At 39.1% G+C, this 16,781-nt stretch overlaps 2 protein-coding genes across 2 annotated transcripts; one reads left to right on the forward strand and one right to left on the reverse strand.

Annotated features, from left to right (window-relative positions):
• The first annotated feature begins 983 nt into the window (after window positions 1–983).
• LOC105057501 (autophagy-related protein 18a) lies at window positions 984–10,895 on the forward strand. Its single transcript, XM_010940130.4, has 4 exons — window positions 984–2,067; window positions 5,541–5,742; window positions 9,652–9,778; window positions 10,514–10,895. Exons 1-4 carry the CDS (start codon window positions 1,126–1,128, stop codon window positions 10,602–10,604), a joined length of 1,362 nt encoding a protein of 453 aa, XP_010938432.2. The 5' UTR covers window positions 984–1,125; the 3' UTR covers window positions 10,605–10,895.
• A 1,254-nt stretch (window positions 10,896–12,149) lies between these two features.
• On the reverse strand, window positions 12,150–13,323 carry LOC105057499 (glutathione S-transferase 3). The gene is made up of 3 exons (XM_010940129.3): window positions 13,093–13,323; window positions 12,872–12,920; window positions 12,150–12,769 (listed from the first exon to the last, which is right to left on the reverse strand). The coding sequence occupies exons 1-3, from the start codon at window positions 13,237–13,239 to the stop codon at window positions 12,318–12,320; spliced, it is 648 nt and encodes a 215-aa protein (XP_010938431.1). The 5' UTR covers window positions 13,240–13,323; the 3' UTR covers window positions 12,150–12,317.
• Window positions 13,324–16,781: the final 3,458 nt, after the last annotated feature.

Here is a 16,781-nt window from a genome sequence, read left to right on the forward strand (position 1 = left end):
TTCCCGCGCCGGAACAGAGGACTCTTGGTCCTCCGGCCTTAATCGGCCGTTCGGGCCGCGGCGCCACGGCGGAGGCCGGCGGCCGACGGGGCCACTCCTCCGATCACGGAGGAAACATGGCCGGCGGTCAATTTTGATCGCCGGCGCCGAAAATTCACGAAAACGGGGCCCAAAACAGTCTTTTTTTTCCCGACCAAAAATCGACGACGCTCGTTGCCGGCCACCGCGCACAAGCGCACGGGGGAAAGAGAAGGAAGGGAGAAAAGAAGGGAAGCTTACCTTGACCTCCGGTGACTTCGTCGGAGAGAAAACACGGCGAGAAACCCAACTGTGCCCGCTGCTCCTCTTCGGGAAAATCGGAGAGAAAGAGAGGAAGAAGAGGCCGATGGTCGATCTCAAGAGGGAGGGGTATTCTTATAGGGAACCCTAGGACTCCGAGGGGTCTTAGGAGTCCTGATTTCGCCCGGATTCGCCGGAGAAGGAGGAGTCTTCTTCCCGATTTTGAATTCCTCTGTTTTTTTTTTTTTTTTTTTTTCGTTTTGAGCTTTTGTGGCTGTAATGGGTTTTGGGCTATAAACCTTTGATGCCATTTTCTTCCTTTATATCGACCTTCACGATTTAATTTTTTTTTTTTTTATGGTGGTTCGCTCCATTTCCATCTTTTTTTTATTGATAATTTTTTTCGAGCAAAAAATATTTTTATTTATTAAAAAAATTAAAATTATTTATTAATAAATAAATAATTAAATTATATAAAATATATTAATAATTAAAAAAATCAATTCGATACTTCTTAAAATATAGTGCGTAACCGAGATCATGATGTAGTTGAGATAATGCTCTTATAATTTTTTGAAAAAACTCAAAGATGATAACATCTCGCATCGTCCGCTCCACCCCAAGGGCACTCAAGAAATTATATCACAAAACGGTGGCCTTTCTGAAAAAGGTACAAAGGATGTCCGTATTCTTGTCGTGGGGCTTCGGCAAACCCAATCCGAGTACATCCCTCCTCGCCGTCTTCCCTTCTCTGCCACCGCTCCTCCCTTCGCCGGGCTTTTTATCCACCGATGGTCCCTTTTGACCCTCCAACCCCGTGATAATTCCCGGTGTCTCCTCACCTCCATGGCCGCCCTCTCCATCCCCCCCTCCTCCTCCTCCTCTCCCCCCCTCTCCTGGCCAAATCCCAACTCTGATCCCAACCCAAACCCAAACCCTAACTCCAACCCCCCATTCCTCCTCCCTTCCCACGACGGCGACGAACCCCAATCCTCATCCCCTTCCCCTGCCGCGGATCCGCCGGAGAACGACGATGCCTCCGGCTTCCTCGAAAACCCTGATCTCGGCATGCATTCGATGCCGGCGCAGCCGCCGCCTCTGACTGCGGTTCAGCCGTCATTGTCCGCCTCGTCGTCGTCCTCATCGCCACCCCCGATGCCGTCGCTGCTGCACTTGTCGTTTAACCAAGATCATGGGTGCTTCGCCGCCGGGACCGACCGGGGCTTCCGCATCTATAATTGCGACCCTTTCCGGGAAATCTTCCGACGGGACTTCGACGACGGGGGGATCGGGGTGGTGGAGATGCTGTTCCGGTGCAATATCCTGGCCCTCGTCGGCGGCGGGCCGCAGCCATACTACCCGCCCAACAAGGTCATGATTTGGGACGATCACCAGAGCCGCTGCATCGGGGAGCTCTCTTTCCGGTCGGAGGTCCGGGCCGTCCGGCTCCGGCGAGACCGGATCATCGTGGTGCTGGACCACAAGATCTTCGTGTACAATTTTGCCGACCTCAAGCTTGTTCATCAGATTGAGACGGTGCCGAACCCTAAGGGGCTCTGCGCCGTGTCCCAGCAGCAAGGGTCGCTGGTCCTGGTCTGCCCTGGGGGTCAGAAGGGCCAGGTCAGGGTGGAGCACTACGGGGCTCGCAGGACCAAGTTTATCATGGCACATGATTCGAGAATTGCATGCTTCGCGCTGTCGCAGGACGGGCGGCTGATTGCCACTGCGAGCACCAAGGGCACACTCATTAGGATTTTTAGCACCGTCGATGGAACGCTTCTCCAAGAAGTAAGATGCATGCCTTGCTTTCATTGAATCCATTTAGTACTCATGATTCTTTTATAGTTCGATGTGTTATTTGTTAAGATGATTAAGGATATATTTTGATTTAAAATTGTTCATCAGAAGCTTTGAGAACGAGGGTTAATCTTAAGATAGGTTTCTCATCTTATCCCATTTTCTCTGTGCTTCCTTTTTATTTTTCGGTAAATTTCTGTGCTTCCTCTTTATTTTTCAGACGAATTTGATAACTTGAATTGATGAGATCCCTCTCCTGTCTTAAACTTCCATTAACATTATTTGTGGAGCTTTAAAGTGTGCACTCCCTAACCAAGGATATCTTTTTAGTTGATACCTAGCATTTGAATTATGAAGCATTCAACCAATAAAGTCTTTTAACAATCGACTGTTTAAACAAAAGAGTTCAAACTCAACGCAACTCTAGTCCTAAAAGTTGTTACTTCTCTTCCGCATGGGCGATACCTTTTAATAGTTCTCATATCCTTATTTTATATTTTATTTTTATTTTATTTTGTCATGATTATTTTATAAACTTCTCTGGTGTTTTTCTTTCATTTATGTTGATGTTTGAGTATTTTATGGAAAATGGGGACTCAAATGGAACTTCAATAGTACTTTGTTAAATCCCCAATTACATGATGAACAATAAGATTTCTTTTCTAATGGAAGGCAATTCTTTGACAAAATAGAGGTGAGGAATGATGAAATGGAATTTTAAGGAGGAAACTTTGTAGGAATGTTAGTGGTATTTGGGATTTCTTAGAGCTTAATTAAAAAGGTTAAGCAAAGTACTAGTTCATTTTATTTTATGATGTTACTTTGTCTCTTTGATGTTAAAGGCTTTTATGATGTTACCTTTTCTCTCTGATGGTGTTCAATTCTAAATTCAAAAAGAGAAGACAAAACCAATAATCTTTTAGATATATTGAGCTATGATCTATTTCGTGATAATTGTATTGCAAGAGCATTGAAGGGGTGGGATAGAAAATTAATTATTTGTATTTTAATTGGTTATATTCCTTCATTTTTTTTTAAAGTTCTAAAAGTAGATGTAGTATGTGCATTCGGGGTACAATTGTGCTAAGTGGAGTTAAGTAGCTAGAAGCTCGAGCTCCGTTTGATTCAAAATACTTAAGATTCGAAACTCGACTCGAGATCAACCGAGCCTGAACATCCCAAGCTTAAGCTGAGCTCAATAAAAAAAAGGTAAAATTCGAGATTGACTCGACTGGACTCAAATATCAACCAAGTTATACTCGAGCTTGAGTTTGAACTTAAATTTGAGCCTTACCCTACTAATAATATATATTATAAATAAAAAAATATTATTATATATATATATATGGTCGAATAAGCTCATGAGCTTTCAAACTACGTATTTTGCTACTGGAGTTCGACTAAAAATACTATTCGATCTTGATGATAGCCGAGTCAAATCGAGCTTAAGTAACTCATGAGCAGTTTGACTTGTATGCACCCCTAATGTGCATGTCTATGGTGCAATAGAGAGCATACGATTGGCATAAAAAATATTCAAAAAATTTAAAAATAACATAATTTATGGAAAGAGATGTAAATAAGTAAAAAATTGGACATAAGTAAATAAAAAATGAACAAAACAAACTTAAATAAAAATTTAGCCAGGGGGAGGTAGAGCAGGAGGGTGCTAGGGGGATCCAGAGATGAGGGCATAGACAAAGAGATGGGAGATGTGTGAGAGAGGAAGGTGGGGAACACAAGGTACATAGAGGAAGAAGAGGCAAAAACGTTGCTGAGGAAGAAAGGTGGCAAAGTAGATAGAGGAAAGGAGGAGGTGAGGAGAAGGGAAAGGGAGGCAAAAGGAAAAACTAATTCATTGCCATTGGCTGCCAAAGGAGCTATGTCATTTGCCATCCATTTTCTACTACTAGTCATTGGATGAGCTATACCAAGCCTCTTTGCCTCTCTCTCTCTCTCTCTCTCTATGTGTGTGTGTGTTGTGTGTGTGTGTGGGGGAGGGGGGGGCATGCTCGGGTTCAAAGAATGAGTTGGGGATTGTGATGCACCGAGGCTTTTGAAATCCAATTGGCCTAAATGTGCATCTGCCAATATCTTACTAGATCAATGTTTGGCTGAATATGAGGACCACCTAGGCCCAATAAGGTGGAGTCATGAGGCCACATTTGCATATTTTATTGCACCGACTAATATTTTAGAGTGCTGTACTTTGGCCCCCTGCTTCATTTCTCCTACCTTTATTGATTTAGGTTTTCCTTGCTGGTAGAATGATAACTTAGTAGATTTATTTGACATGGACAACCATTATAATCGAGCAAGATCAGGTACATTATTTGCTTGCAAGATCAGGACCAGTACTCTGTCCGTCAGAATTTTCTTCAAATTAATTATTTTGTTGTTTTTTCATGTAAGATACATTAGTGTATGTACTTGAATACAATAACTAGGTCGATCAGCTGGATGGACTCGAGCCTACTCTTTTTTTTTTTTAGTCATGTAGAAATATGTACATCAGTAATTAAATATGGCTTCCATCTGATCTGGTGTATTGAATGACTCTTGAACTAAGAAAAATAAGAGAGGAAAAATCAGACTGGTCATTATACTGATTTATTTTTTTAGTCAAATGTTGTGATTCAAGGTTCTCATGTTAACATGGAAGAATAATAAGAGTAATGGATGCAGGAGTAAAAGGGCAGCATGGCCTGTTGGGATTTAGTCCTTAGGAGGCCTGAGCTTTAATGTTTCACATTCTAGGAGATCAGTACAGTTTTAGAAGTTATTTGAGTAAATGAAGACTAGACCGTTTTATGGAGGATATCCAAATAAAACTTCATATTATGATTTGGTTTTCTAGTATTTGGAGGATATCCAAATAATAACTCTGACATACATTAAAGTCTTGAGGAAATCTCTTATGTTTTATGTTTTTAGCTTTCAACTATAACAGATACAAATAAATCTTCACGCATAACCTCGAGGTTCAAAATTTATTTTCTTCAGTTTTAATGACTACAAAGAAATTATACTAAAAGAAGTTTAAGATAAAAACCTAAAATACAATATGAATTATAAATGGAACTCTTACATCCTCCAATTTTGTCTATGTTCCACAAAGCTGTAACATTGTTGCTTTTCCCCAGAGATGGTAGATGTGCTGAATGTTGTTAATTTGGAGAGATGTTTCCCACAATACAAAAATGTTGCATATAGTGCTTAGTGACTGTTTTCTCTCTCATTTGTGCATGTGAACCAGTGTGCAAATCATGCGATCAGTTTTATGGAACTTATCTTTTAGAAGCCTTAATGACTTCGTGCATATTTTTACAATTCATGCATATTTTTTAATTTCTTTATCCTTTATTTCCAGATTCTTCTTTTAAAAAGAAAAAAATAAAACCCTGTCTCTCTGTTTTCTATGTAGTGATTTTATTTCTGATGTTATGGTGATCTTTTCTTTCTAGCTAAGAAGGGGTGCTGATAGAGCAGAGATTTACAGCCTGGCCTTCTCCGCTAACATGCAGTGGTTAGCAGTCTCTAGTGACAAAGGAACAGTTCATGTATTCGGCCTCAAGGTAAATTTGGGATTGACAGGCAATGATAGGCCACGCCCTGCACCAGAGCCAAATGCCCCAGCTATCGCCTCATCCCTCTCTTTCATTAAAGGTAACCTCATTTAACTTGCAAAATTTGTAATTACATCTAGATATAATTTATGCAACAGGAAACCATCCGAGCTTAGTTCTTAAACTTATAAGAGATATTGTGATATTGGTTGGCTTTCCATCCAAGTTATCTTTTGTAGTGTTCACTACTTCAATATTCTCTACTGTTCTGCTGGAGTTTTTGTCTCCCTTCTCTTTTAATTGCACAATGCTGGATGAGATAGCCCATATTTTATCAGCAAAGAATATTCTCTGCCTGTATGGGCTAACAATTTATTTTCATAAAAAAGGATCATTCCATTGGTTCATCTTCGATAAGTGTAAAGGAAAGTAAAGATCAATGAATACCTATATTATTACTTTTGTCATAGTGAACAGACAACTGACTTGTTGAAAATATCCTTTTTCAATTTTATATTGGAAAACTGTATTCAAGATTTTATCTTGACTTCATGAATAAGTATGGTTATGAATTTTGTGGACTTGTGGATGGTAAGCCAGTTAATTGGTTGGATTTTGACATCAGTCTAGTCCAGATACGGTACGATATATCTAATATGATAATTGTTTTTTACTTGGGGATCCATAAAAATTCAAATCCTATTGCCTGAAGGACCTAATCCAAATTGTGCATAATAATTATTATAGATGTTATTGTATATAATGTAGTCCTACATATTTCATATAGGTATTTCACTTGTTGCATGATGCCGCCATGCACTCCCATTTTCATCTTCTAAGCAATCCTACCCTCTCATTCCCACCAAGCCAACTGGAGCTTTGGGCTGCTTAGATTTGGTTTGTTATAAGAAAGTGATAATCAAACCTAGGTTTTAAATCCCATGGGCCAAAGGTATCTTAGTTTCTCTATGGAATGGGATGCCCCGCTGTCTCATCTCATCCTGATAGCAGTTTCGGTGATGCATCCTGATCTCCATCTTTCTCTCCTTCTGTCATTTCTTCCTTGTCTTTTTTCTTTTTTCTTTCTTCCTTTTTTTCTTTATTTTCCTCTACTTTCCTTTCCTTTCCTTTTGTTTCTTTTTCTTCTCCTTTCCTTTATTTTTTTTTCTATTTTTCTTCTTCTTTCTTTTCATTTTTTTCGTTTCTTCAACTTTCTTTCTTCTTTCTTCTTCTCTCCCCACGTGGATAAGTTTTGGAGTCCTGAACTCATCTCGATCCCATTTTTTCATAAGAACGGGATGGGATGGTCGGGCCGCCTCTTGTCCATCGAGACGTAAATCCTTGAATCAAACTCAAGCCAAGCTGCAGCCATGCTTGATCCTAAATATTAAAGCATTGTTGACTTCCTAGTTGGACAAGTTTGAATGAGCCTATTGTTAAGTTTGTTTTTGCAAGCCTAAAATATTTAAGCTGGACTTATATACGACTTGAGCTTTAAATGAGGCTTAAGCTTGAGCTTGTCTTGCTTGTTTATTGAATGAGCTCAACCAAGCCCTATCATTTTGATCTAAGCCTCAGTTGTTCATGATCAATTTGGTTCATTTCCATCCTTCAGTAATGAGTCCCCTCATCAAACCCCACCAAAAAAAAAAAAAAAATCCCACCCACAACAATGGGAGGGAGGAACACTCTTCTTTCTTCTAGCCTCCAGATTATCAGATTATCTGGTAGCAGGGATTTTAGTTAATGGATCACCAATAGTAGTGCAAATGAGTCGAGCTGCTCATGAGCTACTTGAGTAGAATCCAAGCTCAACTTGACCCGACTACTATCGAGCTCGAATAGCTTAAATAATTTTTCGAGTCGAGCTCGATTGGTAAGATACTCGGCTCGAAAGCTCGCAAATCTATTCGAGTTTATATATATTTTTAATAATATTATTTTTATTTATAATATATATGTATTAATATATTTTATGAGTAGGTTAAGGCTCGAATTCAAGCTCGAGCTCGAGCTTGAATATGGCTCAACTAATATTTGAGTAGTATCGAGTCGAGCTTGAGTATTGCCTTTTTCTATCGAGCCAAGCTCAAGCTTGAGATCAGGGTTTTAAAAACCATGTCGAACCGTCTAGTACAACCATACCAAGTCGGACCAATGGAGAACCGGGACGGTTCCAGCGTTTAAATCGGTTCTCAGAGGGATGGAGAAGAAAGAGAGGAAGAGAGGGGGGAGAGAAGGAGAGGAAAAGGAAGAAAGGGCCTCCAGCGACCATCGGATGCCGTCCGACATCTTGCCGAGGTTGGTACGCATGGAGGGAGAAAAGGAGAGAGTGAGAGGTCCCTACGGGGCCTCCGGAGGCCGTCGAAGGCCTCCAGATGGATGGTGCCTTTGTCGTGAGATCTCCAATGGTCGGCAAGCCCACGTCGATGGGCCTGAGGGCGATTGAGTTGGAGGAAGGCCTCCGCAGCTCCGCCCCCTTCATTTTTGAAATAGGGGTTCGCCCCTGTTTCGGTTTTTTTTTTTTTTTTGATTTTAACGTGTGAAGTCGGCAATCTAGGTGCCGACTTCACGAATTTTTTTTTTAAAATTTCATTTGAAGTCGGCAAATGCCGATTTCATCCGGATATTTTTTTAAAGAAAAAGGTGAAGTCAGCAACACTATTGCTGACTTCGTCTGTTAAAAATCAAAAATAAAAACCGAAACAAGGACGAATCCTTGTTTCAAATCGACCTTGACCATCCTCCGCAGCCCTCGGCCGCCCTCCGCTCCCTCTGCGTTGCCTCGTTGGCTGTTAGAGAGCTCTCCGATGGCATCTCTTCCTTTCCTTCTCCCTCTCTTCCTCTCTTTCTCCCCCCTCTCTCTTCCTCTTTTTCTTCTCCCTCTCTCTTCTCTGGCCCATCGGTTCACACCAGTCTGGTCCGATCCAGTATGGACCTGTACCGAGCCGTACCGCCGGCCAGTCGGCACGGGCTCCGGTACCGAGTTCGCGAACATTGCTTGAGATATTGAGACTATCCATCTCAAGTCGAATTTCAAGCTCGAATATTTTGAATTGTGTCGAGCTCAAGCTTCTAGCTCCTCGACTCGGCTCGGCTTGATTGCACCCTTAATCAGCAATCCATCTATAGGCCTCAGGAATTGTTGTCAATTATTTTTAATATGTTATGTCAGTGACATTCTTCATCAATTATTTTTAATATGTCATGTCAGGTACATTCTTTTTGGGATTTTTTTTTTATTCTTTCCTTTTGTTGTAAATTGTAATGCCCTCAATCTTCTTGGATGATTTAATATTCCATGCTTTTTCCTGAACTTCAATTGTCTTGGTTCAATACAAAATTCTCCCTTGGAAATCTTGCTATGCTTTTCAGAACCGTAGGGACCTTCTAGCAACCGACTGATAATCATGTTGGTTTGCTTTTGACTGTTCCCTGTGCTGGACGAGGGTTGAGTTCACTGCTGGGCAGTTCTTCACTTTTGGTAGCAATTGATTCGTTATGGATTAAATTCAGTTCAACCATGTCTTTAATGATGTCTTATTTATAAATGGCTCGGATAGGTCAAATTGGCTAATGAACAGGACTGCTGTAATTACCTTAGTTGATCAGGTTCTTTTCTACCCTATTCAAATTGTTTGGATTGAGTCACGCCAATGGTACTCTTTTAGGTTCTGGTTTAAAATTTGGATGTAGAAATCTGCTTCAATTTTTCATGTTAAGGCTGGTTTTTTTTTTGAGTTAGAGCCAAGTCAGGCTGCAAATTTTTGATACCTGTTAGCTGTACACTTGGACAGTGTTGTAACCAAAGGAAATACGATATCATAAGTGTTGGTATTTATACATGAGAAAATTGGCTCTTGGTGTGAAGAACAGCATGCAGCCCCCAATCAGCTGCTGCAATGTTTAACCCTTAAGCTTTCTAGCCTTTTAGCCATTGTTTTAAAATACAATTAAGTGAAACTTTATGGACTTTCTATTTTAATGTTGTCTTTTGGTTTCATCTTAGGTGTTCTGCCAAAGTATTTCAACTCAGAATGGTCAGTGGCTCAGTTCCGCTTGCATGACGGTTTGCAATATCACGTTGCATTTGGACACCAAAAGAACACCATTGTGATTCTTGGGATGGACGGAAGGTATGTGATGTCAACTCCAATGATCTCTCCTGCTAAAATTTTACATTTGTTAAATGTTTGGTACAGAATTCTCAATTTTTGAAATTTTGTGGTGTTCACTACTGAAAGCATTTGGGTATTTACTAAACTAATTAACCATACAAGCTTCATTTATCACCTCAAAAGGAATCTTTGCATGTAGGCAGTGATCATGTTTATGTAAGTTATTCGCACTGGGACTGTGTGATTCCTCGCTTGAGACATTTCTACTACTAGTATCACTGACATTCTGCCATGCAATAGTGGGGCTAGGAAACATTTAGGGCCTGTTTGGGTGGTTGGGCCCAAAATCTTATGGGATTCCTGGCCCAACCACCACATATATTGGATTATAAACTGGCTAGGCCTATGTTTTTAACTATCTAAGGCTATCTTTTAACTGGGTTGGCTCGAATCCTATAGGGAGAAAAAAAATTGATCTGCTGAGATGATTTTTTTTCCTAATGTAATTCGGGTCAATCCGCTCCAAAGGTGGCCCTGGCTAGTAGAAAACATAGGCCTATCCAGTTTATAATCCAATATTTTTGGTGGTTGCACCATAAATCCTATGGGATTTTGGGCCCAACCATCCAAACAAGCCCGTAATTTCTCAGTTCTTTAGGTATCATAATAGCCTAGGAGTAGGTTGTATGCATTTTTTTTTTCTAAAGCCAGTCTTTGTTCTAAACATAACCTAATGTTGTCATGAATATGCAGTTTCTATCGATGCCAATTTGATCCTGTGAATGGTGGAGAGATGACACAGCTGGAATGTTACAATTTCCTGAAACCAGAAGAAACTTTCTAGCATGAGGCATGTTTTATCGTCTGGCTGTGCTGCTGTTCATTATCATTGATAAACTTTACTTTTTCAGGCAATAATCTGTACATATCTTAGTGTTGACAGCTTCCAAATATTTCAGTCGCCTTATATCATAGCAACGGCTCATGTGAGTACCACATGATGAATCCATGTATATCCTATTTTCTGGATACACAAAAGCTTGCCATGCATTACTTATGCCTTATATTTCCCCCCCCTAAATCTCTCTATTGACATGATGTACAGTTGCTTAATTAAAGGTTCTCTGTTGATTAATTGTTTAGGCACTGGTTATACCATTTTCCCATTTTTTTTTCTTGTATGTGTTATGATTTGCTGATTGTCTGCCAGTCTGCCTCTTACATTCTCTGCTTGTGGATCCATGTTGTTCTGCCTGTGCCTGGGTATTTTACCATTCTAACTTTTCATCAACTACCCCCTTTTTATTTCTGAGTTGATTAGTTGGATTTGTGGTTAACTTTGGCTCAATAGGCCAGCCAGCTAGAAACCAAAGGTGGGAATGGCAATAATTTTACAGCGGATTGAAGAAGTGTCTTGTTTTCACTGAAATATTTTGTTGGCATAATAAATGCACCCTGCCGGTCTATCAGAATTTGCTGATGGATGGTCAGACGCTTGATCCCCAGTTTTGAAATCAATTTGTTTGTCATGATAATGCCCTCTGCGAGGCTCTGTTAGCCATAGTGTTGGGAGCATGGATGCAGATGTAGATGCTACGGTCATACGTTTTATCCATCCATCTCCTATTGGCAATTTCACTCTGTGTCGGGGTCTCTGCCGAAAGTAATGGTGAATCTTCTTCCCCGGGTCGTTTCCTGAGTGGGTTGTATGTAGTTTGGGTTTCGTTTTGAATGTATTCTGGAGTACAGTGGTTTTCCTCCCATCTATCTGCAATACATTCTTTAACATGCATGCTTCTCATCATGCATCGAGCAGCGTATCTAAAGTAGCATAAAATCCTTTCCAATCTCAAAATCCATTTATGACGGGCAGCCTGTTTGTTCTCTGGTGCAGTTAGTTTATTCTCTCGAATTTAGCTATGGAGGCGCACCACTATTGTTTCTTCTCTGGTCCCAGAATGGGGAGGGACCCAGCAGCAAGTACCGCAATTTGTGTGTGTTGCCTGTGACACGCACGCGTTGGTGAGCCCAATCCTACCGCACTCCACCCGATGACAGCGCGTGACACGCGCTTAGCATCCATCCAAGAAAACCCACTTGCTAGAGAAAAAAAACTACCACAGCGCAGGAAATCGATCGTTAACATTGATGCCGGACAAATGAGGCATTTAATGTTATTTAAATGCCCACCAACCCACCGCCCACCGCCCACTTGTATTGGAGTCGTTTAAGCCAAGAGTACTATCTTAAATTAACAGTAGCTCATGATAATTTTCTCCCCCAACTTGTGTTTTATAATTTATCCCTTCATCAAAGTTAAATCTCTTTCAAAACAAACGGCAAAACACACCATCCACATCTCAAGTTCAAACCATGCAACATAAACAGCTCCACAAAAGCCTACTACTTCACAATTAAGTGAAGGCAAGTTGAACATATTTCGATTTTCACACTACAGACGCATAGATGCAACAGATGCCACACAAAGGCACACCATTTTATTCTACTGAAATATTTTAAACCAGCCAAAACAGAGCATCAGAAGCCATCCACCTCGTTACAGAGGGATGCTGGCCGCGGTCTTCTTCCAGGCGGGCCGGGCGGAGATGTCCTGCCACCAGGCCAGCACGCGGGGGCGAGCGGTGACCAGATCCGCCTTGGGGGTCTGCAGGAGGTAGTGTGTGTAGGGCATGTGGTTGAGGTCCGCCAGCGTGAAGTGACCGCCCGCCAGGTACTTGTTCTTGGAGAGGCGGTCTTCGTACACGTCCAGCACCTTGCCCAGCTTCTCCGCCTGCTTCTCCACCACCGCCGGATCGGTGGTCCCCCCGAGCAACGGCTTGATCAAGAGCTCGAACACCAGATCCGCGATAGGCGGCCCGAACTGCTGCGACTCCACCTCCAGCCACACCTCCAACGCCGCCGTCTCCGCCGGTCCACCACCCGACCGGAGCAGGTCCGGTCCGGTCTCCTTGTACCTGCTCGCGATGTACCGGCTTATCGCTCGCGATTCTGGCCGTCCGATTGAACCAAAAAGATCAAAAATCCAGGATAGGTGCATCAATTGCGCGATATCTAACATTTAAGAAAATATCTAAAGGGTGAAAAATTTACCAAATAGGACGAGATCTCCGTCCTCTAGCACAGGAATCTGGCCGAATGGCTGCATATATGGAGATAAATAAATAAATAAATAAATAAATAAACGTTACCAAAATTGAAAACACCAAATTATAACATTCTCACAAGGTTTTTGGATTTTCTTTTTTTTTCCTTTTTTTTTTTTTTTTTTTTTTTTTTTTTTGTAGAAGTTTGGAGAGATGGAGAGAAGATACGTTGAGGGCGAGGAAGGAAGGTTGTTTGTGAGCGCCGGTGCGGAGGTCGACGGGGACGAGCTCGTAGTCCAACCCCTTCTCGTTCAGCGCCGCTACCACCCTCACCGTGTTCGTAGACATCGCCAACCCGTACACCTTCAACCCCATCTCTCTCTCTTCTCTCTTTCTCCCGTCTCCCTTCCTAGAGCACTATCTCCTCACAGAGCCAAACGGACTGCAATATAGAGAGAAAAATAAAAATATCATGTTAGTGGGACAAGAGCAATGTTCGGACGGGCGCATATAAGTTTCTGTGCGCATTGGATCATTCGTCGTCCGTTCCAGTGGCCAAACACGTCTGAATAATCTCAGTCGCCATATCTCGCTCACCCATAAAAATTTCTGTGAGAGCGTTGGCAAGACGAAATGTTATTGGTTGGATCAGGCTCCGATGGACCACTAATAATTTATTAGTTAAAAGGAGAAGAAAAAAAAAATAGACATACCACCGCGCGTGTTGTTATTACCGTTGGAAGAAAAAAAAAAAATAGCGGTCCAGGGTTGATCCAACTAATAAGTTTTCGAGAAATATGACATTCCAAAGAGTAGATGAACAAAAATCATACGGACAGACAGAAAGTAATATAGGCCGGCTTCTGATTTTATCATATTTTTTTTAATATTTATTTTTAAAAAAATAAAAATAAAAAAATTTTACTAATAAAATTATCAATTTTATAATTAAAAAAATAATATTTTATTTTTTTTATTTTTAAAATATATTTTTTTTATCGATATCAAATAATATATATCAAATAAATTAGTCATCAAATAAATTAATATATATTTTTAGATAAATTAATATGTGATTTGTAGAACATGAAATTCATTGGTATACACCATACAACTATACGAGAGATACTTAGCAAATTAGTCATTTAACAGTTCAATACATACTTTGAAGTAAATCGATATATAATTTTCAAAATATCATACTCTCAGTATATATTATATATCCAAATGATAATACTTATTGATTTCTTAATATATACTATAAGTTTCTTTATAAACATCTAGTAATATTCCAATATACACCTTTAAGTAAAAAATATATTCTGAAAATATATCTCAATTTATCTTGAGCTGTATATTAGATTACTATTGCGTGTGTATCAAAGAAAGACACAGTGCAATATCAAAATGTCAATAAGCATCACTTGGCTATGTAATATGTATCGATGAACATTATATTCCAAAAACTATATACAATTTGCTTAAAGGTATATACTGTGTTGTTAGATGATTAATTTGCTAAGTGTATATATCATTTAACTATGTATTATGTATGATAGATATATATCATTTAACGATGTATTATATACTAAAAAATATCATATTTTAAAAATTATATATTGATTTATCTATATATATATATTAACTTGTTAGATGACTAATTTATCAATCATTAACTCTCAATATATATATTAGAACAATTGATCTCTATGTCCTGTTACTTTGCTAAGTAGACTTCTGCTAGCAAGAGACAGCGAAGGTTGGTTCTTATGATCAAAACAAGACTTCTCAGATTAAGAGTTTGGAAGAGCTCATTTTTTGTCTGTCTTTTCGAATATCTGCTACTAATCTGATCCTATGGTATGGAATGATAAAAAATATATTTTAAAAATAAAAAATATAATATATAATTTATTTTTATTTTTTATCATAGATATGATAATTTTATTAATAAAAATTTTTGATTTTTAAATTTTTTATATAATATAAATATATAAAAAAAATGACAAAATAAGAAACCATGCTCTATGTTCCACCTGCCTCATATGGCTTCTGTTCGGAGTAGATCAGGTGACTGCTTGACGAGTTATGGTCACCTCTGAGTCCGACAAGAGTTACCAGACTTTTTGGCCCACATAACCGCATGACGGTTCGTGGCGCTGTTATAGTGGCGGTGGATAGCGGTGGGTATAATAATGAGTTCGTCTTTGTTTTTTTGGTAATTATTTTCACGTGCACGAAGAGTTGGTACAAATATTTGGACACCCCGAATTGTCCATTAGTGGGAGCTGGGCCCGTTTTTTTTAAGAACGTCTACTTCAGACTTGGAACGTGTCCGTCGTGCCATTGTCAGTGTCGGTTGTGGAGGTACCCTGGCAAGGAATCAAAAATTTTATGAGAATCTCGTGTCACATATATAACATTGGATTTGGCATAATTTTTTAGCTCCATTTTGAACACAAAAACAACTTTCTTTTATATAAAAATAACTATTCATTCTAAATATAAATTAAAAATAATTTTTTATTTTTAATTAAAATTATATTTATATCTTTATATTCTTTATAATACAGTATTTTTTTATAATAAGACAGTATTACATCATATTAATATAGTATTCTTTTATAATAATATAGCATTACTTTATTATATTATATTAGTGTATTATTTTTTTACAATAAGACAGTATTACATTATATTAGTATAGTATTCTTTTATAATAATGCAATGTTGCTTTATTGTATTATATTAATGTAGTATTTTTTTATAATAAAGTAGTATTACATTATCATAGTGTAGTATTACTTTACAACAATGCAGTGTTACTTTATAATAGTGTAGTACAATTTTATAATAGTATAGTATTAATTTATAATAGCACAGTATTGTTTTATAATAGTACTGTACTGTTTTATAATAGTATAGTGTTGTTTTATAACTGCAGGGATAATTGAATTATTTTAAGTCATTTGGATAGATATTTTTAAGTTATATTTTAAATGAGAAAAATTTTTTATTGGAAACTTAAATGAGTAGCTACTTTTAAGTTTAAATTCAATTGGACATTTGTTATTAGTTTACCCTATATAAAATGCTACAAACGTGCTAAAGATAATAGCCGCTTATCTGATGCACCGCTGAAGTTCCCAACATCTTTGTTTAGGGCCACGATTGCATGGCGGTCGTCGGTTCATCCTCCATTCCTGTACAATATTTTATAAATAAAAATAAATCTTGTTTGGGGAAATTGAACCTACTCCTCCTGATTCATAGTCGGCAAATCGGATTCACTGTCGGCCAATCAACCATATGTCGACGACTGACAATGGACCATCAAAGCCACACTGCGGAATCAGTTTCGGATCGATTACAACATGTCATCTGACTCTCAATCGGTGTAATAATTGGAACGTCTGACTATCAATCAGTTATACTGACACATAGTCAGAGATTTTCGATCAACTTCCATCCGACACCAAGTCAACTACGATGACCGCTGACTAGTCGGTATGTCAGAATAACCAATCGATGGCCAGTCAATATACCATATGTATCGATATATAATCAGTATATTGGAAATTATCAGTGCGAAAGGTGCATAACGGCTACATACACGATTATTAGTGGGCACTAACTACCTATCCCACGATCATATAATTCTAAAATAAGCGAGATCCACGTGCCTAACCATTACAAATGGTTACCAACAACTTTCTATAAAAGGAAGGTAAATGAACAGTATTGGTAAGACACTTTTGGACTAATACTCTGTCACTTTGAATATTTTGTCTGCTATTCACCACTCCCTACTGACTTAAGCATCGGAGGATTTTCGTTAGACATAATTTCGATCAGTGGATTTCTTTTGCAGGTGCTTTTCATCGGCATTAGGCACTCCAGAAAATTGGCCACAACAG

The sequence above is a fragment of the Elaeis guineensis genome, unplaced genomic scaffold (assembly GCF_000442705.2).
Source record: "Elaeis guineensis isolate ETL-2024a unplaced genomic scaffold, EG11 Super_Scaffold_1000024, whole genome shotgun sequence".
Taxonomy (NCBI): domain Eukaryota; kingdom Viridiplantae; phylum Streptophyta; class Magnoliopsida; order Arecales; family Arecaceae; genus Elaeis; species Elaeis guineensis.

Coding starts and splice junctions, on each gene's coding strand:
- LOC105057501 (XM_010940130.4), top strand. CDS start 1,126: ATGGCCGCCCTCTCCATCCCCCCCTCCTCCTCCTCCTCTCCCCCCCTC. Junction 5,743..9,651: donor ATCCCTCTCTTTCATTAAAG/GTAACCTCATTT, acceptor GTTTCATCTTAG/GTGTTCTGCCAAAGTATTTC. Junction 9,779..10,513: donor ATTCTTGGGATGGACGGAAG/GTATGTGATGTC, acceptor ATGAATATGCAG/TTTCTATCGATGCCAATTTG.
- LOC105057499 (XM_010940129.3), bottom strand. CDS start 13,239: ATGGGGTTGAAGGTGTACGGGTTGGCGATGTCTACGAACACGGTGAGG. Junction 12,921..13,092: donor CTTCCTTCCTCGCCCTCAAC/GTATCTTCTCTC, acceptor CCATATATGCAG/CCATTCGGCCAGATTCCTGT. Junction 12,770..12,871: donor CGGAGATCTCGTCCTATTTG/GTAAATTTTTCA, acceptor TCGGACGGCCAG/AATCGCGAGCGATAAGCCGG.